The sequence below is a fragment of the Ursus americanus genome, chromosome 30 (assembly GCF_024610735.1).
Source record: "Ursus americanus isolate L20-20 chromosome 30, mUrsAme1.1.p, whole genome shotgun sequence".
NCBI classification, from domain to species: Eukaryota; Metazoa; Chordata; class Mammalia; order Carnivora; family Ursidae; genus Ursus; species Ursus americanus.
Window position 1 is genome coordinate 7,102,033 of NC_142156.1, and position 25,580 is coordinate 7,127,612.

Consider the following 25,580-nt stretch of genomic DNA (forward strand, 5'->3'; position numbering starts at 1 on the left):
CTGGAAGAGCTAGCTTGTGGGAGAGAGATTTGACTTGGCAGAAGTAGTCAGATAGGTAGCTGTCAGCTCAAGGTAAAGAAGAACTTTTTTACCATTAGAATTGTTCCCCTGTGGTTTCATCTGCCTTGTAAAGTGGGGAGTTCTCTGTCACTAAAAGTATGCATGCAAAACTGACCATCACTTGAAGGGTGTTGCAGAGGGGATTCAAATTGTGACATTTGTGGGTCCATACAACTTTGGAAGACTTACGATACTATAATTTCTCCATATATTTCCTCTCCTGCCAACTTTCTAGGGTAGGAAGTTTAGGCAGTAAAATGTGATTACGAATTTCCCAAAATTCAAAGGAACACATAGTCTTTTTGCCATTTTTTGATGTCACCTTATGTTATTTCCCCAATTACCATGCTATCAAACGTGTTGGGTGGGGTCAGACCCAGCTCAACTTGCAGGGTTACAGCAAAGCCATCTAAATACTTGTAATAGCTTCCTGAGCCCATCAGGGGATGAGGAAGGCTTGGAAAGAAGTTAGTCAGAACCAAGGTCAACCTGGGGAAATTTTAGATGAAGTTTAAAGTCCTGAACTCAGAGGGAATGTGGGAGGAAATTACAGAGAAGGACATGATTATTCATGTCACTGGGTCACCTGCTGGATGCGGCATGACTCCCAAATGGTCATGAATGTGGGTGAGGAGTGGACAGAGAGTGTTTGGGAAATCAGAGTGATGAAAACATTGTTAATGAGCTTTAGTGAGAGGAAGGGCAGAGTGAAAACCTGGCCGCGGAGTGGAAGTGATAAAGCAGTGATGTCTGTTACTACTAGCCTGCTTGGACTGCCATAACAAAATACCGTAGACTGAGAGGTTTAAACAAGAGAAATTTATTTTTCCACATTTCTGGAGGCTGGAAGCTCAAGATCAAGGTGACGTCAGGGTTGGTTTCTGGTGAGGCCTCTTTTTCTGGCTTGTAGACGACTACCTTCTGTCCTTGCATTCACATGGCCTCTTTCCTGAGTAGAGAATGAGAGAGAGGGAGGGAGAGAGAAAGGGAGAGAGAGAGAGAGAGAGAGATGATGTCTCTTCCTCTTATAAGGATCAGTCCTATGAGATTAGGGCCCCACCCTTATGACTTAATTTAACCTTAATTACCTCCCTAAATACCCCATCTCCAAATAAAGTCACATTAGAAGGTTAGGACTACAATACATAGATTTTTGCAGAACACAATTCAGTCTATAACAGTGTCCGTTGTAGCTCTCGTGAATTGTTTTTGTCCTCTTGGAGGAGAGAAAGGACTCTGATTGAGGGCCAGCTAAATGTCAGTCATTACTGATTCATAATCTCATTTGACTCCCGAATAACCCTGTCATGAGAGAAGATTGAAGCTCACAGATATTATGATCACACAGATAGTAAGAGGTCAAGAAAGTATTCAAACTCTAATTTTTAGTCTCATACTTCTCACTGGAGGGGACTTGAACTTGAAATCTTGTTGAATTCCCAGGACTGCATCTTTTTTTTAAATAGATTTTTAAAAGATTTTATTTATTTATTTAAGAGATAGAGAACACGAGGGGGGTGGGGGAGGGGAGGAGAAGCAGGCTCCCACTGAGCAGGGAGCCAGACATGTAGGGCTCGATCCCAGGACCCGGGGATCATGACCTGGGCCAAAGGCAGATGCTTAACTGACTGAGCCACCCAGGTGCCCAGAGGACTACCTGGAAATTCCAGGAAGATTGCTTGGCAGGCCCATTTGCGGGATGGGGAGGGTTTCTGAATACGGAAATGTGGCTTGATAAGAGTTGTGTTTTGTGGAACTGGCCATGTAGGTAGGGGGAGACAAGAGCATCTAGAAGCCTGTTGAGAGATAATCACCTCCTGTACAAGGGCGGTAAAACAAGTGCTAGGTGCCTTTAACATTGTGAAGGCAGAATCAGGGTTTTGGTAAATGATTGTGTGAAGGCCATGGGGTGAAGGGAGGACGTCCAGAATGAAGCCAAAGCAAGTGACTGGGAGAATAGTAGTGACCATGACAGAAATTAACTGAATCTGGGCAGGACATGTGCTACCTCCCAAAGCTCTCCTGGCCCCCATTCCATCAGATGGTGAAGGGGTACGTCAGGAAACCCTGCAACTGCTTAAAGTCCGATGTTCCCCTTTGGGGGAATGTTGGAGAGGACTTCTTGAACTTAAGGTTAATCTAATGCAGTTAATCATTACTGATAATTATGCTCTTAATAGTATAACATTAGGCTTAATAATTTATCAAGTGAGAGATGATAAATGAAAAGATAATGGGCCAGGACAGGCAGGCTACATGCAGAAGGGAATTCTGACTAAAAGTACACTCTTATTGCCACCAAGCTTTGAGGAGAAAGAGGTGAATGTCTCTAACAGACTGCTTTCCTCCCAATGTCCCCTTCTTCTTCTTTTTAAAAGTTCAAGTATAATTAACATACAGCATTTTATTAATTTTAGGTGTACAATATAATGATTCAAAGCAATTCTATACAATTCTCTGTGCTCATCAAGATAAGTGTACTCTTAATCCCTTTTATCCATTTCGCCCATCCCCTGCAACCTCCCCTCTGGCAATCACCAATTTGTTCTCTGTATTTAAGAGTCTGGTTTTTTTGTTTGTTTGTTTGTTTGTCTCTTTTTTCTGATTGTTTTGCTTTTTATTTTTTTTATTTTTATTTTTTTTATAGATTTTATTTATTTTATTCGACAGAGATAGAGACAGCCAGTGAGAGAGGGAACACAAGCAGGGGGAGTGGGAGAGGAAGAAGCAGGCTCACAGCGGAGGAGCCTGATGTGGGGCTCGATCCCGTAATGCCGGGATCACGCCCTGAGCCGAAGGCAGACGCTTAACCGCTGTGCCACCCAGGCACCCCTGTTTTGTTTTTTTAAATTCCACATATGAATGAAATCATATTATATTTGTCTTTCTCTGACTGACTTTTTTTTACTTGGTATTATACTCTCTAGGTCCATTCAAGTTGTTGCGAACGGCAAGATTTCATTCTTTTTTATGGCTGAGTAATATTCCATTGTATATATATAGATTACCATATCTTCTTTATCCACTCATCTGTGGATCCATTTTCCTCTTAATAAGTGGCATCTACCTACTTAAGTCCTGAATCTAGGAGTTACCCTTGATTACCCTCTCCCTCATTTCCCACATCTGGTCCGTCAAGGGTAATTCCTAGATTCCCGACTTTATTTCTAAAACACACTCCAATTTCTACACTTGCCTTTGTCTTGACTGCTACAACTAGAGACCAAGCCACTGTCCTCTCATGTAGATACAGCATTAGCCTCCATACAATTTCTCTGTTTTCCCCCCTACCCCCAGCACTACATTCTCCACGTGCTTGAGAACAATCTTTAAAAGCAAATTAAGTCCTGTCCCTCCACTGATTGAAACCCTCCAGTGGTGGGGCGCCTCAGTGACTCAGTTGGTTGAGCATCTGACTCTTGATTTTGGCTCAGGTCATGATCTCAGGATCGTGAAATCGAGCCCCGTGTTGGGCTCACATGCTGGGCGTGGAGCCTGCTTAAGATTCTCTCTCTTCCTCTCCCTCTGCCAACCCCACCTCCCCAAAAAAACCTCCAGTGGCTTCCCACACTTTGAATAAAATCCCAAACCTCCTGTCCTTGCCTGCTGAGGACCTACATGATGTATGCCTGCCCAGCTTCCCAGCCTCATCTCACAACACCCTCCTCCTTGCCTACCACACTCCAGCCACTCTGGCCTTCTTTTTGTTTCTCAACTATGACTACTTTTCTTCTGAACTCCAGGTGGAATTAGTTACTCTGTCACATCCTCTCTACTCGCCATTCTCTGGTCTCTCTTTTTAAAAAATTTATTTATGTTCCCTCTGTTAGAATATAAGCTTCTGGAGAGTATGGATTTTGTCTGTAGAAATCACAGTGGAATCTCCAGGGTCTAGAATAGTGGTTGATACATTAAGTCGATACTAAATTAATATTCATCGAGTGAATTAATGAATGCACTTTTATACCATTATCTTACCATTCCAGAGATATTCGGCCTGGCCTTTAGGGAACCCCTTCTTTGACTTAACTATTTGGTTAAGACTAAGCAACCATTGTCTTATATTGGGGATAGGGGCTGATATAGTTAATACAGTTTCTTGGAGTAATCTGTCTTTAGGGAAATAGTGTTCTATGTTTTGTTCCAGATTTGTTCCACCTTAGGGATATTAGACAAATAACTACCAACCTTCCCCCATTGCTCAGCAAGAATGGGGATAATGATACTAGTTTGGTACTTATCAAATGGTGCTATCCCTCTCCTCCTGGGTACAGAAGGACTCTAGAACTTTCTAGAGTTCTCTTGGACTTCAGATGCAGTTGAGTTGATGGCACAGTATCATGATTGGTTAGTGCAAGATTCCTCTCGTTGTACCTGATGTTTTCTCCTTCATCTACCTTTTTCCTTCTAGGCTTCCACTCTCAGTTTTTTTAAATATATATCCTTCCAATCTGTCTTCTAACCTATATATTTAGATATATGTATATCCTTGAAAAATGCAGTGTTTTGTGCATGTGTCCATGGTGTCTAGAAGACCTTTGTAAAAAATAAAAAATAAAAATACTATATTGATTTAGAGTTATTATTAGTAGCATCTCATGTTACTTGAGGGCACATGGGATCATAGAATTTTTTAAAATTTTTATTTAAATTCAATTAACATATAATGTATTATTGGTTTCAGAGGTAGAGGTCAGCGATTCATCAGTCTTATATAATATCCAGTGGGGATCATAGAATTTAATAGTTAGGAATCATTTGTAAATTATAGGCTCTACCCCCTGCCTTCTCTGATAAGTGAGAGGACTAAGGCCCAGAGACTTCGTTTAAATGAGTCCTTTTATTAAAACTGTCCACATTTACTGAAAGTCAGTATTGGTCAAGGTCCTATGTCAGAAGTATTGGAGGACGCAGAGATGGAGGACACAGAGATGAATGACAGGGCCTGCTTCTGAGCAGACAGCCTCTTGGAAGACTGATAAGGAAGGCTCTGTGGGCTGTGGGGTTTCCCATGTCTTCTTTGTTATTGGCCATTGGGCTGACAAAGGACCTACAGATGATCTGCTTTGGGGATGCACACTGCCTCTTCCCCAATCCTCTCCTTTTCATCTTCACTATTATCCCAGACCCCACATCCACCTTGTGAATCAATGGTCCCTACAGAGATACAGTCAAGTTCCCAACTTGCCTCTGCTCTTTCTTGTCCTTCTTGTGGGTGACATGTCTCTTTTCTGCTTGGTCTACCTCTGAGTGCGCTGGTGGAGCATAGAGTCCTTACCAGACTTTCTCTTTGTGTTTCCAGATTGGAGCATCTCTCTTTGCCAGTAACATTGGAAGTGGCCACTTTGTGGGGCTGGCAGGGACAGGAGCTGCATCAGGCATCGCCATGGGAGGCTTTGAATGGAATGTGAGTAACATCAGAGATACTGTGTCCTGGTGCTGGAAGGAGATTTAGCTGTCAGCCAGTTCAATCTATGCTTAGAGATGCTTTAAGTACTAGGGAACCAACCAGAGCCACCCTCTGATGCAGATGGAGAAGGGGCACAGCATCAGGAGCTCCATGGTACTGCTCCCCTTCCACCAGAGTAGCATGAGAAAACCACTGATATGATGGCAATACTATTTTTTTTCTTCTCTTAAAAATCCAAGTCCTCCTGTACCCTCTGGCCACATTGGAGGTTTGGAAACTCTTACCACCAGATTTCCATTATCTTTATTATTATCTAAAAGTTCTCTAAGTGGTATTTTACTCCTTGTAAACCAGAGAAAAGGCAAAAAGAGCTATGATGTCAGTGGGAAGCCCCCTGGGGTCCCCTCCACTATTGTCCAGCTATCATTCCTACGAGCCAATCAGGCAGCAAAGTCCTCTTTCAGTTTCTGATGGCTACTTAGAGAGTTGTCCCCAGAGGCCCAAGGGAAATTACTTGGTGATTTTCCTATAGTAGTTGAGGGCAGACAGCAGAATGGGCTAAGGTTCCTCCTGGGTTGACTCTGCTTATTTTTGTTTGTTTGTTTCAGGCCCTGATTTGGGTGGTTGTCTTGGGCTGGGTGTTTGTCCCCATTTACATTAAGGCCGGGGTAAGTATCTGCTGTTATTCCATTTCCTGCTGAGTATGTGCGTATATATATTATACACGCACATATATAATATGTGCTCCTTCCTCCTGAAAGGCAGAGGATACTTTATAACATACATGGCAGAGAACACCTGTGTCTTGGTTTTCTTTTCCAGGTTAAACATTTTTTTTACTACTTTTAGGGGCATTCAACAGATCCACTCAGCCCTGAGTTGACTGTCTAAAAAAGCCCTCTAAACAACCTCATTCTATTCACAGCCCCCTTAAGCATCATGTCCCCTCACATTGAGTGTGCACTTGCAAGGCACTGCTGTGCATGTGCTCATGGTATATGGCTGTGTGCCTCTGCTCCTGGAAGGGAAGCAGCATGAGAAAAATAACTATATTTCCCCTTCCTTTACGTATGTTAGTAGCTCTCGCAGCTAGTACTCAACTATCAAATGCATGCTCTATCTCTTGACTAAATCTCTCTGACATTTTACATAAGACAGCTTTGGTGGCACCTGTTTAGTGAGATATAATGAAAACCTACATTAGGAGCTGAAAGCAAGACAGAAAAAACACAGGGCAGACTACATCTTCTGGAGGCTCATAGACTATTGGTGATATGTATGTGATCCCAGAAGACAGCAAGCTCAGGGCTGACAGAGTGAGACAGAAGTACATCAGAATTTGCAGAAAGGAACTGGGAGAACAGTTGAGGAGGCCTGCAGTCACAGTCCTTGGCAAAGCCTGCATGCAGAGCAGGGGAAGCACACACCCAGCCTGGCCACTTTGTTTGGTGCACTGAAAAAATGCTACCATTGTTATGATGTCTTGTTCACAGTAGGCACTCTGTATAAGAATGTATATCTATCACCCCCTCCTTCAGGGCAAAGATCTACTTTCTTGGTTATGTATAGTCATGTGTTCATTTAAAAACGTGTCTATTGGGCACCTTCAATGTTCTGGGAAAATACCCTACCCTTGCAGTGGTAGGGCATATGGGATAGAGAAGGGATTGTAGAATGGGGGCCATCTGGCTACCTTACAGACTTCTCTGACCCATGAGGATTAACCCTTGATCATACTTCTGATGCCATGGTGGATGCCACTGTGCTGCTTGCTCTGAGTCTTCTGGTCACTTTGGCTAGCAATGACCTCTCTTACAACCCATGCAGGTGGTGACAATGCCAGAGTACCTGAGGAAGCGATTTGGAGGCAAGCGGATCCAGATCTACCTCTCTGTTCTGTCCCTGTTACTCTACATTTTCACCAAGGTCTCGGTGAGTCCACAGCCCTGGGGGCTGGCATTAGCCGTCTCAGAACCTGCCCACTCCTGCTCCTCAGCACATACCCACCAAGGGGCAGCAGTATTTGTTTCTATTAACTTGAACCCTTAGATCTTCTTGCTTCTTAGGGTGAATTCCTATTTCATGCATCAAGGAGTCAACACACAGAACTCCTTACCCTCCACCATGTGGGAGGTTAAAAACATAAACAGGCTCAAGGAGTTTTAGTGAAAACTGTTCTCAATAGAAGATGAAAGGGAATTAGCAATATCTAAGGGCTGGTTCCAACCTTAGAGTTAGCTGTGAGCCTTTGTGCCTGAAGGGATCAGAATCTGGCTCCAGGCGATGTGGTAAATACACTTAAACATGGGCAGTCAGTGACAACTCTTGAAGGGACCTCAGAAAATTTCCCTCTTCTTTTATGGACAGGGGAATGAAAACTGGGTATTGCAAATATTTGCTCAGGATCCTGAATCAGGAGTAGAACCCAGACTTCTGTCTCCAACTCACTGTCCTTTTCATTGCACGAGGCTTCTTGTCTGTTATCATTTTTTTAATCTTTTTTTTTCTGATGTTGCTCATGCTTTTTTGGTGTCATTTCTAAGAATCCATTGCCAAATCCAAAGGTTGAGAGAAAAGTGGCATTTTTTGACACCACCTAGGGAGTTACAAAGTGCCAACTGCTCTATCACTTTTCTCATTGAGTACGATCAGTTTTCCTCCATTTTCTTGTCCTTCCCTATCCATCACCAAAGGTAAGACTGGATCAATCTCAACATCTTGCAAAAGATCTGTCCTAGATGAAATTTGAGTCAGGTTGGATCAGAAATGAGCCTTCTGCTCTAGCTAGGTGGTGTGCTGAAAAAGCAGCTGCTAGTGCTTTTATTTTCCTGATCACTTAAAGCCAAGACAACAACAATATTAAACAACATTTGCAATTGTTTTTTATTTTGGAAAATTTCAAACATATACACCCAGAGATAGAATAGTATAATGAACACTTGTGGACCTAGTACTTATCACTCAGCTTTAACAATGATATTATCATTTTGTCATTCTTTTTTTTTTTTTTAAAGATTTTATTTATTTATTTGACAGAGAGAGAGACAGCCAGCGAGAGAGGGAACACAGGCAGGGGGAGTGGGAGAGGAAGAAGCAGGCTCCCAGTGGAGGAGCCTGATGTGGGGCTTGATCCTAGAACACCGGGATCACGCCCTGAGCGGAAGGCAGATGCCTAACGACTGAGCCACCCAGGCGCCCCTCATTTTATCATTCTTATTCATCTATTTCTTCTACTTTTTTCCCCCAGCAGTATTCTAAGCCAAATTCCAGACCTTATGTCATTTCACTGTGAATTCTTCAGAATACACCTTTGACTTTTAAAACACATAACCGTTGTGCTATTATCACATAACAAAATCTATAGGCATTTCTTAATTTAGGTGGTTTAATACTTGGTCCATATTCAGATTTTCCTGATTATATAAGAAATGTCTTCTTATAGTTGATTTGTTTGAATCAGAATCTAAATGAAGTCTACACATTGTATTTGACTATACTTTCTTTAAAGAAAATATCCATATCTTCAGCTTACCATAATTATTTTTCTCTTTTGTACCATTACCTCCCAGCCCTAGTCCTGGGCTACATGAACATATTTTTTAAAATTTTTTTATTTTTTATTTTTATTTATTGTGTTGTTGTTGTTCAGTTGAAAGAATTCTTTGTATGTTCTGGGTACTGGGCCCTTGTCAGGTAAGTTTGCAAATATTCCCCCCCCCCCATTCTGTAGGTTTTCTTTTCGTTTTCTTGATAATGTCCTTTGAGGTGCAGAAGTTTTAAATCTTGATGAAGTTCATTTATCTACTTTTATTTTTTTGCTTATGCTTTTACTGTCATTTCTAAGAATCCTTTGCCAAATCCAAGATCATGAAGATTGACCCCTATGTCTTCTCTGAAGAGTTTTACACTTTTAGTTCTTACATTTAAGTCATTCATCCATTTTGAGTTAATTTTTGTATATGATGTGAAGCAGGGGTTCAACTTCACTCTTTTTGCATATGTATATCCAGTTCTTTCAGCACCATTTGTTTTTTTTAATAATATTTTAAAAATTATATGTTAGTCACCATACAGTACACCCCTAGTTTTTGATGTAAAGTTCCATGATTCATTAGTTGCGTATAACACCCAGTGCACCATGCAATACGTGCCCTCCTTACTACCCACCACCAGCCTATCCCATTCCCCCACCCCCCTCCCCTCTGACGCCCTCAGTTTGTTTCCCAGAGTCCACAGTCTCTCATGGTTCATTCCCCCTTCTGTTTACCCCTCTTTCTTCTCTTTCTTCTCCTACCGAACTTCCTACTTCTTATGTTCCATAAATGAGTGAAACCATATGATAATTGTCTTTCTCTGTTTGACTTATTTCACTAAGCATTATCTCCTCCAGTGCTGTCCATGTTGCAGCAAATGTTAAGAAATTGTTCTTTTTGGTGGCTGAGTAATATTCCATTGTATATATGGACCACATCTTCTTAATCCAGTCATCTGTTGAAGGGCATCTCGGCTTCTTCCATGATTTAGCTATTGTGGACAATGCTGCTATGAACATTGGAGTGCATATGGCCCTTCTCTTAACTACGTCTGTATCTTTGGAGTAAATACCCAGTAGTGCAATTGCTGGATCATAGGGTAGCTCAATTTTTAACTTTTTAAGGGACCTCCACACTGTTTTCCAGAATGGCTGTACCAACTTTTTCAGCACCATTTGTTGAGGAGACTATTATTTCCTCATTGAATGGTCTCGCACATACATTTTTGTACAACTCAATGTAAACATGCTGTTGCCTATAGGGCTGATAGAACTTTGTCTTGGAGTTGAGACTGATTCCCAGAGTACTGCTCCCTCCCTGCCCAGCTTCCTAACTCAAACTGCTACTGCCCTTGACTGGTGCCTTTGTGTTTTGCTAGCAGTGTGATGATTTTACCTCCCCTCTTTCAGGGTCAGTTTTAGTTATAAGATGATGACCCTGGGCTTTTCAGTGCTGTGTCATTAGATATCAATGTGTAGACTGGGAAATGCTGGGAGGGATGGAGAAATCAGGCTTCCTGAAGGAAAGAAGAGCAAATGTGAGAGGAGAAAAAAGAATGTAAGCAAGGAGGGAGAGGAGGTCACCCTGGAGCTAGGTGAGGGTTGGCAAGGGAACTGCTCCTTGGTTCAGCTTGTGAGGTGGTACCTGTCTAATAAGCATGTAGAGGAGGCTACTGGGATTCCCCTTCTTGGAATCAAGCCTTCTCCAAGTCCACAGTTCAAGTGAGTAAAAGTCTATTCACTATAGTTGCCATGGAAAGGGTACTCTTTGTCCTTGGAGCTGGTGTGGGGTAGTCATATAAATAAACTAAATGCCCAACCTCTCTCCCTGCCTTCCAATCACCTCACCTATTGTTCAGGTTACTGATTAAACCTCCCTTGACTTGGGAGCCCCCAGATAACTGAGAGGCAGTCTCGCTCAGCTCAAGTCCTGATGGAGCCCTTCCCCCAGCTATCAGGTTTTTCTGAATTTTGCTTTTGAAAAGTACTAGCTATAGGTTTCTCCCTCTCTGCATGATTTCTGGGGCTCCTTGCTAGAGGCCTAGCCTGACATCCTACCTGCTCCAGCTACTGCCCAGAGGCAGCAATCTCTTTTTTATTTTTTAAAGATTTTATTTATTTGACAGAGATAGAGACAGCCAGGGAGAGAGGGAACACAAGCAGGGGGAGTGGGAGAGGAAGAAGCAGGCTCATAGCGGAGGAGCCTGATGTGGGGCTCGATCCCGGAACGCCGGGATCACGTCCTGAGCCGAAGGCAGACGCCTAACCGCTGTGCCACCCAGGCGCCCCAGCAATCTCTTGAATAATGTGTAAGAGGGATGATAGCTGCCTTTTATTTAATGTCAGTCTCTTTGCTTAGATTCCAAGAGGGGCTTTACTTATTTCATCTCCAGTTCACATGAGTACTGCATGGTGAGGATTTCTATTTTATTTCCCACTTCATGGATGAGATAACGGAGTCTCAGAGAGGTTAGGTAGTTTGTCCCAAGTCACACAGCAAGTGTATGGCAAAACCAGGATTGGAATCCCGTTTCTCTAGTCCCAGAGTCTGTGTTCTTCTCACAGTTCTGCTCTATGTTTGGATGCAATAAAGGCATAGCATGATGGAATGGGATAGAGCATCTAGTCCTATGTCCTACGCTCTCATTTTATAGCTGGAGAAATGTAGGTCCCAAGAAGGGAAGGGACTCTGTGGGGTTAAACAGTAGCAGAACTAGGATGAACAGCAGGGACCCTGTTATTGACTCAAAACCTTTGGCATTATGTGGCCCCTGACTTCTAAATCTTTCATTCCTTTAGTACAGAGTCAGTTAAAATTCAAGACCTTGGGAAAAATTAAGATAGTCAGTTAAATGACCTTGCAATATGAACAAGTTTGCATGAATAGGATTTGAGAGGATTGTGAGGAGAGAGCATTGACTGCACACTGGCGTATGAAGGATCTGAAGGAGGGACATTTAGGCAGAGGGGAGGGGCAGGGAAGGGTTGACACGTGAGACTTTGTCTTTATAAGTTTGGCTGACTTCAGTTCATCATGAGTCATAAAGCATGAAATCATTAAAATAATTACACTGATGTTGAATGTACTTCTAGGAGCTCACATTAAGATACACATGAGTTCAAAGTTCATGGACAAAAGAAAAGAATTGTTAGTTAACAAAGTAAGATAGGTATTTGTTTACATTGCACACGAAGATTAATAATCAATTTTGTTGTTTGTATGTAGAGGCTTGGATAGTTTGTGATGAGCAAGAAGAGAACAAGGGTGGCCTTATGAGATCCAAGTCCACACAGGAAACCACTAGGGACCTGCCAGGAAGGCTTGAGGGAGGATGTAGGGACCCAGTGTGTGTGTAATTGATAGGAGAGAAAATGCATTTCAGGTACAGGGCCCAGATATAACCCAGGCCATTGAGCAGCAGTGGTGTAGAATCTTGGCCATGGCTACCAACTTGTGGCCAGGTTTTGGGCTCTGAGACCCAGATTTGATTAGTCCTCCAAGTATTCCTCTGAATTTTATTGTCTCCCTGCTGTCCCCTTCCTGGCACCCTGTCTTATCAAATTCTGAGAAGCATTCTGCTCTGTAAACTTTCCCAGTATCATGTATCTTATTTAAGTGTGCACAATCATTTGAGATAAGCCTCAGATTTTATGAATTACATGTGATGACCGAATGTCCCTGTTTATATTTCCTGGGGCTATTAACGTGACTGCAATAAACTTTTACAGCAACTCCACTGTCCATTTTGGATCCTTGAGTGAAAATAAGAGCTTTGGCTTTTACTTGAGGTTTGAATACTCATTACCTGAGCCATTCACTTTCACAAATGAAAAGAGAAATTTGAGCAATGGGGCTCTCCATCTCAAATGCCGTTGCCAGGCAGGATTTATTGGGCGCTCACATATAACTCAGACCAGAATGGGCCACAAAGCACATATATAAAATCATAGGATCTCAAAGCGTCAGAGCTGGGACAAGTAATCTATGCAAGTCTCATGGTCAGAGACTCAGTTACTCAAAGAGGTTTCCCAACTGAATCTTCAATTTTATTACTCCCCATGAGTCTCGTGCACATTGTTCAGCCAAATTTTCAAAGTGGTGGGAACAAAGCTTTTGAGCTGAATCCAACTGCCTGTTTTTGTAGATATAGGTTTTTAAAAAAAAAAAAACATTTTATTTATTTGAGAGAGAGAGAGCAAGTGCATAAGTGGCAGGGAGAGGCAGAGGGAGAAGGACAAGCAGGTTCCCCAGTGAGCAGGGAGCCCTATGTGGGGCTTGATTCCAGGACCCTGGGATCACAACCTGAGCCAAAGGTAGATGCTTAACTGACTGAGCCACCCAGGCACCCCTGTAGATATAGTTTTATTGGAACATGGTCACACCCACTTGATGTATTGTCTATGGCTGCTTTCATGCTTCAACTGCAGAATTGAGCAGGTTGGACAGAGACTATATGGAGTGTAAAATCTAAAACATTTATTACCTGAAACTTTATAGAAAAGCTTTGCTGACCCTTGGTCTAGAATATGATAATTTTTTATTTCATTTCAAGTTGGTTTTGCTTAGCATCATTGGAAGTTTGCTTGTTTCCTTCCATTCCCTTTTTTTTTTCTTTATTAAGGGCTAAGAGATGTTTAGAGAAGGAGCAATCTGGGAAGAGCTGTGAAACAAATGGTCTCATAGGATTATAGGAGAGTTCTTTTCTATCCATGCTGGTTCCCCTACTTTTATAAATAAAAAAATAACAAGATGCTTCAAACATACAGAAAAGTACAAAGACTAATATAGCAAATACCATCCCAGATTCTATAGATCTTAAAAAATCTGTCATTTTTTTAAAGAAAAGAAATAAAACATTACAGATATGATGGAAGGCTTATCTCTCCTCCTCCTCCTCCTCCTCCTCCTCCTCCTCCTCCTCCTCCTCTTCTTCTTCTTCTTCTTCTTCTTCTTCTTCTTCTTCTTCTTCTTCTTCTTCAGATTGTATTTGTTTGTTTGAGAGAGAGAGAGAGAGCACAAGCAGAGGGGAGGGGCAGAGGGAGAGGGAGAAGCAGACTCCCTGCTAAGCAGGGAGCCCAATGCGAGCTGGATCCCAGCATCCTGGAATCACGACCTGAGCTGAAGGCAGAAGCTTAACTGACTGAGCCACCCAGGCGCCCCTATGTTTACCTTTCTTGACCCTATTTCCTTCCCTCTTAAAAGTTATACATGTCTTAAACTTGGTATGTTTTCTTCTGGTCTGTTTTTATATTTTTACTACATATATATGTATATTTATATAGCCTTAAAGAATATACTGTGTTTTAAAATTTCCATTACCCCCACTTTTGAAACTATAAGAAAAATGGAACAATGGTATTTAAGAAATCTGGAGTGGAAAAGCACCCATAATCCCATGACTCTAATACAGATATTTCATATTGTGGCTTTGCCCATATGTGTGCTTTCTTTTACAGAATTGCAATCAGAATGTGCATACCGTTTTGTCATCTTTCTTCCCCATTGTAGCATCAAACTGTATACATTATTCCATGTTTTCATCTTCATAAGTATTATTTTGGGGGGATGTGGAACTTAATGGTTGACATGTATTTTTCAGTAAGACATTTAGAAATCCTTTGGTGGACCAAAAGTTCTCAACAATGGTCACCTTTGGTCCAAGTGATGGAAGTAGGGACAATTTTACTTTTCAATGTATAACTTTCTGTGCTGTTTTTTCCCCAAATACACCCATAAGCTATTTTATTTTAAAAGTAAGTAAAAAATGTGTTTTTTAATGGTAAAATATCTTGCTGTCAGCAGAAAATATCCAGAAAAGAGAACTCTTACCTCTACTGTTGTGGGAAAGTCACTGGACTGGGAGACAAAGAACTAGATTTTAGCTCTTGCTCTCGTCATTAACTTTGTCTCTCTCATCTGTAGAGCGGAGCCAGTATATTTGTCCTATTACCTTGTTTTGGGTCTCAAAACAATGAATGCACCTGAAAACATTTGGTAAACTATAAAATTCTCTGGATATGGAGGAAAAAAAACCCTAGTGAAGCAGATAAAGGTTGGGCACCTAGGACTCAAAGACTAATGTCAGAGCACCTGGGCTAATGCGAGCTTAGGTATGGCAAGTATCCCGAGGCACTCCTGCTGGCTTTCAGAGTTCTACAGGCAGAATTTACTCCTGAAGTTAGAAGTGTAATCAATCATTGGGGTCCCGTCAACTGAAATAACTTTATGTGATGATAAAGAGGCATGGGACAGGAGGGTTCAACATTATGAATACTCATCACGATCCTAATGCAGAGTCAGGAAGGAGTGGCCATTTCACCCTTAGCAAGGCTGATGTGCAGCTAAGGGCTCTTTCTTCCTCTCTGGCTTTAGAGGATAGGATGGAACAGGTCCACGACCTGGGAGGGGAATGCTTTCTTTGGCTGCAAGACTTTCCCACTTCCAGCCATTGAGCATCATAAGCCCTCAGAGTCAGCTTCTTACTTTAAAGATGAGAACACAGAGACATGGAAAGGTGACATGTTTGATCCAAGGTCACTCAGGCCTACAATGGCAGCACTGGTGTTAAAACCCAGGTCCTCTGACCACTAGCCCTTGTGTGTGTGTGTGTGTGTGTGTGTGTGTGTGTGTGTGTGTGTGTGGTCTAAGTCTCCATTCTCTCCTTACCATCTGACTCTGCATCTCCTCCTCCACCAGGAAGGACAATGACATTAGGTCCCGTGGGGCTAGAGAATCTGCAGGGGGCTAAGACAGCAGTCCTCAGGAGACCCATCTTGAGAGAGGGCGTTGTGCATTAGCACATAAGCTTGGAGTTGGTGTGAGACTATCTCTCTGCCAACTAATAGAGGCAGGGAATAGGAGATTTGATTGGTGAGGAGCTGAGCCACTGGAGGGCCCCAAGGAGCTATAAGGAGGTGGGGAAGCCAAGATTGGAGAGGAGATGAAAGGGCACCATTCCCAGGGTTCTGACTCGGTGGCCCTTTACACGCCCTGAAATATATTAGGTTTTATGCAACGAAACAGCTCGTGCATTGCATCTGGGGAGGGGGGGGTCTATTTTCTTTCACACCTAGCAATCTGAAAATAGAAGATTTACTATGATCATCCCTTAATACTACCCATCCTGATAGTATTTTGGAGCGGTCATGAAAATTCATTTTGGGTGACTCTGGTACTCTCTGTCTGGTTTAAATTAGCAACTGCACTTTCCTGCCAGGTAGAAGGTTTTTTATGAGGCTAAATGAGACAGGCAGGAGAAAGAGAACTGCATCAAGAACATAACTGGTGAATTTGGGGGTGAAGAGGGAACACTTCTCCGTAAAGTTTCATGAGATAATCTAGATAAAACCACCTAGAAGCACGCCTGCCATGTGAGAGATAATTGGTGATCTTCTGGTTGTGTTTGAGTCAAGGTGGGCTCCATCCGGGCTGAGAAGATGAAACTATGAGGTTGCTAAAGTTTCTCTCCACTCTAGAGTATAGGTGGGGTTTCCCTCTCATGGACTCTTTAGTACTTGCTTTTGTGACTAGATCTGATAAACCTTTGCACACTGAGGTGTACATGATGGAGAACAGCTCAGGTCAGCGGTCTACGGTGAGTTGGGAGGAGCCTCAAGGTGTTAATAGTTATTCCGTGGCAAACGAAGTTCTGTAGTTAAATAAGTTTGTGAAGGATCATTTACCATGTTCCCCTCCTGCGGATTCACAGTACATACTGCATATTAAAGGCTCAGGGAAGTTGCGTGATAAGGAAACTGTCTTAACTTCATTTAACCCAGCATTTCACAGATCTCTGACAAAGGAATCCTTACGCCCCCCCCCCCCCATCGCCATGGGATATCTATCATCATCTTGAATAAAGCTTGTTGAGAAACTTAGCAATAGAGCATGACTCTGAGGTGTTCATTTTTTCTTAATTCTTAATTTTTGTTTTATTTTGTTGTGGTAAGAACACTTAACATACCATCTATCTTTTTGACAAATTTTAAGTGTGAAATGCATTCTTGTTGACTACAGGCACAATGTTGTGTGGCAGATCTCTAGAGGTTACTCATCTTACTTAACTGAAACTTTATACCTGTTGATTAATAATTTCCCATTTCCTTCTTCCCTCAGTCCCTGATAATCACCATTATAGTCTCTGATTATACAAATTTGAGTGTTTTAGATACCTCATATATGTGGAATTGTGCAGTACTTGTCTTTAATTGGGGAATTTTAGCCAAAGGGCAAGCAGGTTGGGGGCCATCATTGGGCCCAGAAATCACAGGCATTGACATTACTCAGGAGACAACTTCTGCTACCCCCTCCAAGGTTGCCTCCTTGTTTCTGCAGCTAAAGTGCCTCAGCCAGGCCCTGGGTGCAGCCTGCAGCCAGCTGGCCTCCTTCACCCCTAACTCTGCCTCTTCTCTTCTTCCAGGCAGACATCTTCTCTGGGGCCATATTTATCAACATGGCCTTGGGCCTGGATCTGTACCTGGCCATCTTTCTTTTACTGGCAATCACTGGTCTTTACACCATCACAGGTGAGTCCATGCAAAAGACTCAGCCAAAGCCCAGGAAAGGAGGAGAAAGTAGGAGACATAGCTTCTCCTCTTGAGGAGGAGAGATACACCCAGGAAACAGTTTTAGGATGGAGTGTTTGCTTAGTCCCAATGCTCAGACCCTAACAAGTTAGGTGTGGGCCACAGAAATTCCGATGTTGGCTGGGATAGTCAGTGTAGCTTCTTCTAGGAAGTGGGGCAGGGACTGGCCTTCCAGGTTGTGGATAGAAGTTGGCTGAGCTGGGAGAACCAAAGAGGGAATGCCAGGTGCAGGAATGGGCATGACATGGGGCTGGGGCAGGGTGAGCAAGCAGGTGCGTTTGGCTGGAGAATTGTGGTCAATGGGAGGTAGTTGAGGTGTGTGTGGAGTGATAAGTCCTGATAGATCAAAAGAGGTCACAGTGCAGGGGACTTAGAAGCCAGAAGGAGGCCTTGGATTTGATGTGATAGGCACTAGGAGGCACTGTACGTGGGGAGGGAGTGACACAAAAAAGAGATTTTAGAGGAAGACTCAAGACGTGACTGGAGAAGCTGGTGACAGGAATAGCAGTTGGGGGCACCTTTGCAGAGGTGTTACTCTGTTCCTGATAGGGGGACCAGGGTCAGCAATGGAATTTGCTGCCCAGCTGTAGCCCCACAGCTTTGGGGACAAGAAGTTACTTAGATGGTCTAAGTAAAGAGAGAGCAGACATGCATGGAAGTAACCCTTCAAAATGTGTGGATTCGGTAACACCCAAACACCTTGTAGAGGTGTCAACTCTTTGTTTTTCCATGCCTTTGTGGGAGAAAGTTCTTACGATAGCGTCTCCTTTGCACCATTTTCTGCCTTCAGTCACATCAAACTCTTCCTCCTCAAATAGGGAGAAACATTCTCCTTTTTCCAAGGTCTTCCAAGCATTTCTGTGGTGTGGGAACATGTTGGGTAGTAGATTGCTGTAACAAGACAATGGAGGGAAGGAAGGAGAGGCAGGCAGGTGACTGAAGGATGTGCTCAGGGGATGTACAGAGGGAGAGGGGCTGAGGGTGGGCAAAAGAGGTAGGCTGGACCACACAGACAGGTGGTCCTCCTACCTGAGGTCACATGTTATTTCCTTGTCTGTTTAGGGGGCCTGGCAGCTGTGATTTACACGGACACTTTGCAGACAGCGATCATGCTGGTGGGGTCTTGTATCCTGACGGGGTTTGGTAAGTGGGGCTGGGGCGGGCTGAGGAAACAGGGAGGCAGAGCAAGAGGTCTAGGGAGAAAAAAAGCAAATATAGCCTCCCTGCCTGTTGCTGGCCCAGGCAGTGAGCTGGGTATCCTCTGCCCTCCCCAGGGGAGTGGTCCAGCCTGGATTTGCAACCATAGTGGGTGTACAGGGGAACCTTCTTCAGCTCTGGAGATCTCAGGCTGGGCCTGGACCAGGCAATACCTAGTCCCTGATGCCCTCTTTAGTTGGACTGAGCCAGTAGTCCTCAATGTGCACATCTGATGATGTGGTCTGCTCTCCACAGAGAAACTGGACAAAAAAAGGGATACATCTAAATATCCATCAGGCTAAATATATTCAATGTTGTGTCTTAAACCTCAGATTACATCTTTTCTATATTTGATGCTAAATGTCCTTTATTTTATGAATTGATGATAGTAAATGATCGTTTTCTTGTTTATGTCCTTATTTGACAAAATTTTAAAAATTAGCCAGTCTATATGGATCCCTGACCCCAATTTTGAAATTTTATTTGTCTGTAAGATCCTAAAGACAAGACTGGAGACCCTAGATCTAGAGGTACTTGTTATGGGAGAATATAAATTGCATTTTGTTTTTTAAGGGGGCCCATACTCTCTGTGGGTCCTGTGAAGCCTCTTACCTACTCTCTATTCTCTGTTTCCAAGAGCTTCCATTTGGTTTTCCCCAGTGGTGATGGTGGTGGTGGTGGGGTCTGCAGGACAGAGGCTGGAATGCCTTATTCAAGGACACACAGCAAAGAGGTGGTTGGGCTCCAGACTCCTGACCCTTCCTCCATCCATACTACCACACTGCTGTGACCAGGGATGGTATGGCTGAGTCTGTGGGTCTCTAGGTCTCTGTGCAGGATTTTAAAGGCTGCTGCTGACAGTGAAGGGTGAGGGGGAAAGCATCTCTGAATCTTCAAAACCAAGGTCTTTCTTTTAGTAATTCAAATACTTTCCCTTTTTAAAAAGGTTATGGTTGAAATACTTTCACTGGTTATTGCTTTAGACCCTCACAGTCACCACCCCCCCCCCAGGAGGCTGGGCAGGGTTAATAATCCCATTCTATGGATGAGAAAGCTGAGGCCCAGAATAGGAAAGTGACTTGCCTCAAGCCACACAGTGAGGGTGGTTTCTCAGGCAACCACAGGAAGAAACCAGAATGAAGAGTTGAGAGCTTTAGGATGTTTGTTGCTGATGTTTTCCAGCTTTTCATGAAGTGGGAGGGTATGAAGCCTTCATGACAAAGTACATGAACGCCATTCCAAGTGTGATTACTGATGGAAACAGCACCATCGATCAAAAGTGCTATACACCAAGAGCTGACTCCTTCCACATCTTCCGAGATCCCATCAAAGGGGACCTGCCATGGCCTGGACTCATCTTTGGGTTGTCCATCCTTGCCCTTTGGTACTGGTGCACAGATCAGGTACCCACGCTGGATGTGTGGGGTGGATGGGGTGTTCCCCAGGTCTCTATAGGGACTTCTGTCTGTCTATGGCCTGTGGTGTTGGGTATGGTAGGGCAGGGCTCATATGGTCTGGGGTCACTGAGCCTTAGTGACAAGGGGGTCACTAAGGCCAGGCCAAGAACCAAGGACATGTGGGAGGGGAGCTGAGGGGAGCCAGAGGGCATTCAGAGGTCTCTGGCCTGCACCCCTCTCTTATTGGCTTTTCCTGTCAGGTCATTGTGCAACGCTGCCTCTCAGCCAAAAACATGTCTCATGTGAAGGCCGGCTGTATCCTGTGTGGGTACATGAAGCTGCTGCCCATGTTCCTCATGGTGATGACAGGAATGACCAGCCGCATCCTATACACAGGTGATGCCTTTTGCTGGACTTGGCAGCCACTCGCTCCCACTTTCCTGGCTCTGTGTCACTTCTAAAGCCCTGTATCTCCCTCCTCTTCCTCTTCTGCCCTCTTTTTTCTTGCCACAATTACCAAGATTATTGTTCCCCCCTTATGTAGTGAAAAACTTGAAGTCACAGAATCTGTGGGGTTGTCTTCCCTGGTTCCTTACATTGACAATTACTTTCTCCCCTTTTGCAAATTCTCTGAAGTCATGATACACCTCCACCTGTAGCTTCTTCCAACTAATATTTGCTAACTTTTTGCTCAGGCTTCCTCAGGCTGTGGTAGTGTGTACGACGTCTTTAAGGTCAAAGGACACTGGCCAGTCTCTAATTGCTTGATGCTCAGAGCCCTGTTTCTTGGGCCATTTCTTTGAAGAGCCCTGAGCCTTGTACTTTACTATCTAGGGTAATAGGGTATTTTTGACCCTTTTGTGGCTTCTCCAGCATTGCCAGCTGCATTTTTTGGGTCAGCCATCATAGGTCAAAACTGTTTCCTGGAATATGAAATAATGGCAAAAAAGAGCACCAGGGAGTGAAATTTTGGTGAGCTCCCAAAATGAAGACAAGGTAGTCTGGGGGCACTCGCTGCCATTGGCTGTTAACAGTGGTCCTAATAGGTCTCTTACACTCCCATACTGGCTCATCTGTCTTGAGAAAAATATTCCTAACTGAATAATTTATGTTGTAATGGGTACAACACACACAAAATTATTTGAGATAGTGCTATAATGAATCAGCGCTCTATGGAACAGCACTAAATGATATATCTCTACTAGGTACCTAATAAATGTTTGTTGACTTAATTCTAAAGAAGTTACTGGAATTTTCTCCAAGTCTCTAGATCATTTCCCCTTCCCCTGTCAGGCTATTTCTTGTCTTTCTCTACCCCAGATTTTTCACACTTTGGAAGTACTACCCAATAGCCCTCCCACTGGCGAAGTCCCTCAGTCATCTGGGTGTTCAATCCTATTTACAGAACTGCTGCTGCAAATAAACCTCAAAATTAGGAGCCACAGGTCACCATGATCTTCAGGAGAAACAATACAATAGTCACTGCTATGCTGAAGGGAGGCCTAGCTAAAGTCTAAAGACGGTGCCCCCTCTCTTCCCACCCTGAGCATTGCTTTACTTCCCCCCTCCTCTGACTAGAACACTTTTCTCCCCAGTCAGATCTTGGAGACAGTCATACCAGCAGGGTAGGGGCATGGCATGGTAGGGCTCAGCTTGGAGCTGCACTTTCTGTGGAACCAATTCAGGGTCTTGGGAAGGAATGTCCTGTATGAAGCCTTATTTTAAGAAAGTGAATCTTGGAAATATTTCCCTGATGTCTTCTTGCTGACATGGCTCTTCATCTTTCCCCAGACAAAGTTGCCTGCACCGTCCCCTCGGAATGTAAGAAATATTGTGGGACTGAGGTTGGCTGTACCAACATCGCTTACCCAACCTTGGTGGTGGAGCTCATGCCCAATGGTGAGAGTCATCTTGCTGGCAAAGTCTTTCTTTGGAGGCTGATTTGGCTTCCACTTTATGTAGATTTCTGTGGCCCTCTGGGGAAAAGCCATTTCTGAGCCTGGGGGCCCAGTAGGGAAGGCTTCCCTCTGGTGTTCTCAGTTTTTGAACATGTCTTCCCTCAGTGGAAAGGAGACGTATGATTTGGTTGAGCTCTATGAGGCCTAGCATGTGTTCATCAGTCAGGTGTGGAAAAGAGGTGATCTGAAAATGTGCTAGTGAAAAACACAACTTTTCCATGCTCATCTAGAAGATCTTCTGGAACTCTCCAACAGACATTAACATGAAAGCTTGAACTATGTGGAGTTTTTCCTTGAGAATGAATTGATATTCCAAGGAAAAACCTGGAGGGAAGGGCAGAACAGTTTTAGCTGTAGAATGAGGAAGTTTGAGGCAATAAATGCATGGGTAACAAGGGAGCTTCTCACTACAGAGAATGTGTTATACTGGGCGATTGAATACTTGGAGTCCAGAATAGAGTTTTGGGGTGGGCCTGTAGGGCTACCATTTATGTTTCATGTTGAGGAAAAATCTAATTCTGGATCAAGGAATGCAAACTTCATTAGGTTAGGGGGTCTCAGGAGACTAAAATTTCAAAGGTATTGATCAGGAAAATTTACAATAAACTTATAAAATTTTATCATTGAGAGGAAACCTAGAGACCATCTAGTCAAACCTCTTCATTTTATAGTTAGGGAAACTGAGACCTACAGAAGGAAAGTGATTTTTTCTGTGTCTGGCTTGTTTAACTGTGCTCAAGGCTGGAATCGAAGATTTTTTTTTTAAACCACAAACTGGATGTGTGACCTTGGGCAAACCATTTGCATTCAAATTCTATAAAAATGGGGGTAATCATTAGCTATTCCACTGAGCTGGGCTGCTTATTAATTAAGATTGCAATTAGAACAGTCACATGGATGGTTCTTTGGAGTTCTGGTTTAGATTACACTGAACTATGTGGGGGTGTTTATGTTATTTCTCTTTCTCTTTTTTTTAAGACTAAAAAATTTTTTTAATGATTTACTTATTTTATTTTTATTTATTTATTTTTTTAAAAAGATTTTATTTATTTACTTGTCAGAGAGAGAAAGAGCACAAGCAGGGGGAACAGCAGGCAGAGGGCGAAGCAGGCTCTCTGCTGAGCAAGGATGTGGGACTCAATCCCAGGACCCTGGGATCACGACCTGAGTTGAAGGCAGGTGCTTAATGGAATGAGCCACCCAGGCATCCCTACTTATTTATTTCAGAGAGAGAGAGAGAGAGAGAGAGAGAGCATGAGTGAGTGGGGAGGGGCAGAGAGAGAGACAATCTTGAAGCAGACTCCCTGCTGAGTGCATAGGACGACGCTGGGCTTCATCCCAGGACCCTGAGATCATGACCTGAGGCAAAACCAAGAAATCAAGAAAGGGATAAAGAAAGAGTGGGTAATCAGAAGGGGGAATGAAGCATGAGAGACTATGGACTCTGAGAAACAAACTGAGAGCTTCAGAGGGGAGGGGGTTGGGGGAATGGGATAGGCTGGTGATGGGTAGTAAGGAGGGCACGTATTGCATGGTGCACTGGGTGTTATACACAACTAATGAATCATCGAGCCTTACGTCGGAAACCGGGGATGTACTGTATGGTGACTAACATATTAAAAAAATATTATTATAAAAAAATCATACAGGAAGATCGGTAGGAAAAGGAAGGGAAGAATGAAGGGGGGGTAAACAGAAGGGGGAATGAACCATGAGAGACTGTGGACTCTGGGAAACAAACTGAGGGCTTCAGAGGGGAGAGAGGTGGGGGATTGGGATGGGCTGGTGATGGGTATTAAGGAGGGCGCATATTGCATGGTGCACTGGGTGTTATATGCAAATAATGAATCATGGAACATTGCATCAAAAACTGGGGATGTACTGTATGGTCACTAATATAACAAAATAAAAATTATAATAAATAAATAAATAAATAAATAAATAAATACAAAATAAAAAGAAAGAAAGAAAACCAAGGAATCAACTGAGACACCCAGGTTCCCCTAAAAATTTTTTTAAAAAGTAATTTCTGCACCCATCGTGGGGCTTGAATTCACAACCCTGAGATCAAGAGTTGCATGCTCCACCCAGAACCAGCCAGTTGTCCCTGTTCATATTTCTTTAGATGGACCGACCGTGGGTGAGAATTGTAGCTCTGAACACTGTACTAGAGTGAACTGTCCATGACAGAAAGATGCATGACATGCAAGACAACAAAATGCTATGTTTACATGTATCATTGCCATTCCCTCACCTTCAGGTGGAGTCTGACTTCTGTAAACACTCAATTTTCCGATGACTCTCCGTGCTAGATTAAATTAATATTTTCCCTTCCTCATCTTACTTGACCCCTCAGTAGCATTCATCATTACTGATCACTCATCTTTCTTTAGTTATCTCTTCTCTTGGATTCCATAATACTATACTCTCCTATTTGTCTTTTTTTATCTCCATCCTTTAGGCTGCTTTTTGTCTCATTTGAAGATTCAGCCTCTTCCACTTGGTTAGTAAATGTTGCCCCACCAATCTATCCCTAAATTCTGTCCCTTTTGCCTCCTAAGTATCTCTTATATTCATCTATCTCTTTCTATTTTTACCTCTATCACCCTACACTGATATACCATTATTTCTTGCCAGAGCCACTGTAAAATTATGTTGAACAAATACTTATCGAGTGAGTAAGAGAGTTTGATAGGAGTGTAGTACAAAGGGGAGAGTTTATCCCAGCTTTACAATTAACTGAAGTACCCTGAACAAATGTCAGAGCTAGGCTCGAAGCCTTACCTACTAACTCCTTGAAATGGACCTCTGTTTTGCCAACTGAAAAGTGAGGGAATTGGACTAGAGGATCTTTTTTTTTTTTAAGATTTATTTATTTATTTGACAGAGAGAGAGAGAGAGAGATCACAAGTAGGCAGAGAGGCAGGCAGAGGGAGAGGGAGAAGCAGGCTCCCTGCTGAGCAGAGAGCCCTATGTGGCCTTGATCCCAGGACCCTGGGATCATGACCTGAGCTGAAGGCAGACACCCAACCAACTGAGCCACCCAGGTGCCCCTGGACTAGAGGATCTTTATAAGTCCTTCTATAGCTCCAATAGTCTATGGTGTATGCGGTACAAACTCAGGAGGAACCATTAAAAAACTCCCAACAGGGGCGCCTGGGTAGCGCAGTCGTTAAAGCGTCTGCCTTCGGCTCAGGGCGTGATCCCAGCGTGCCGGGATCGAGTCCCACATCGGGCTCCTCCGCTGGGAGCCTGCTTCTTCCTCTCCCACTCCCCCTTGCTGTGTTCCCTCTCTCGCTGGCTGTCTCTCTGTCTCTGTTAAATAAATAAATAAAATCTTAAAAAAAAAAAAAAAACTCCCAACAAATGACAAAATAATTGAAGCAGGCAGCCTTTATTTTTCTTCTTGCAAGGCTGTAGATGAAAACAAAACTATAAAA

The 25,580-nt window shown here is 43.2% G+C and overlaps 1 protein-coding gene across 1 annotated transcript in view; it reads left to right on the plus strand.

Annotated features, from left to right (window-relative positions):
* Nucleotides 1-25,580, plus strand: part of SLC5A1 (solute carrier family 5 member 1) — a 62,788-nt gene that overhangs the window by 19,278 nt on the left and 17,930 nt on the right. The window contains exons 3-10 of the mRNA XM_045791444.2: nt 5,363-5,467; nt 6,079-6,138; nt 7,298-7,402; nt 17,423-17,528; nt 18,651-18,731; nt 19,968-20,188; nt 20,443-20,578; nt 21,974-22,081. Coding sequence (XP_045647400.2) covers nt 5,363-5,467; nt 6,079-6,138; nt 7,298-7,402; nt 17,423-17,528; nt 18,651-18,731; nt 19,968-20,188; nt 20,443-20,578; nt 21,974-22,081 — 922 coding nt within the window. The remainder of the gene's footprint in view (nt 1-5,362; nt 5,468-6,078; nt 6,139-7,297; nt 7,403-17,422; nt 17,529-18,650; nt 18,732-19,967; nt 20,189-20,442; nt 20,579-21,973; nt 22,082-25,580) is intronic.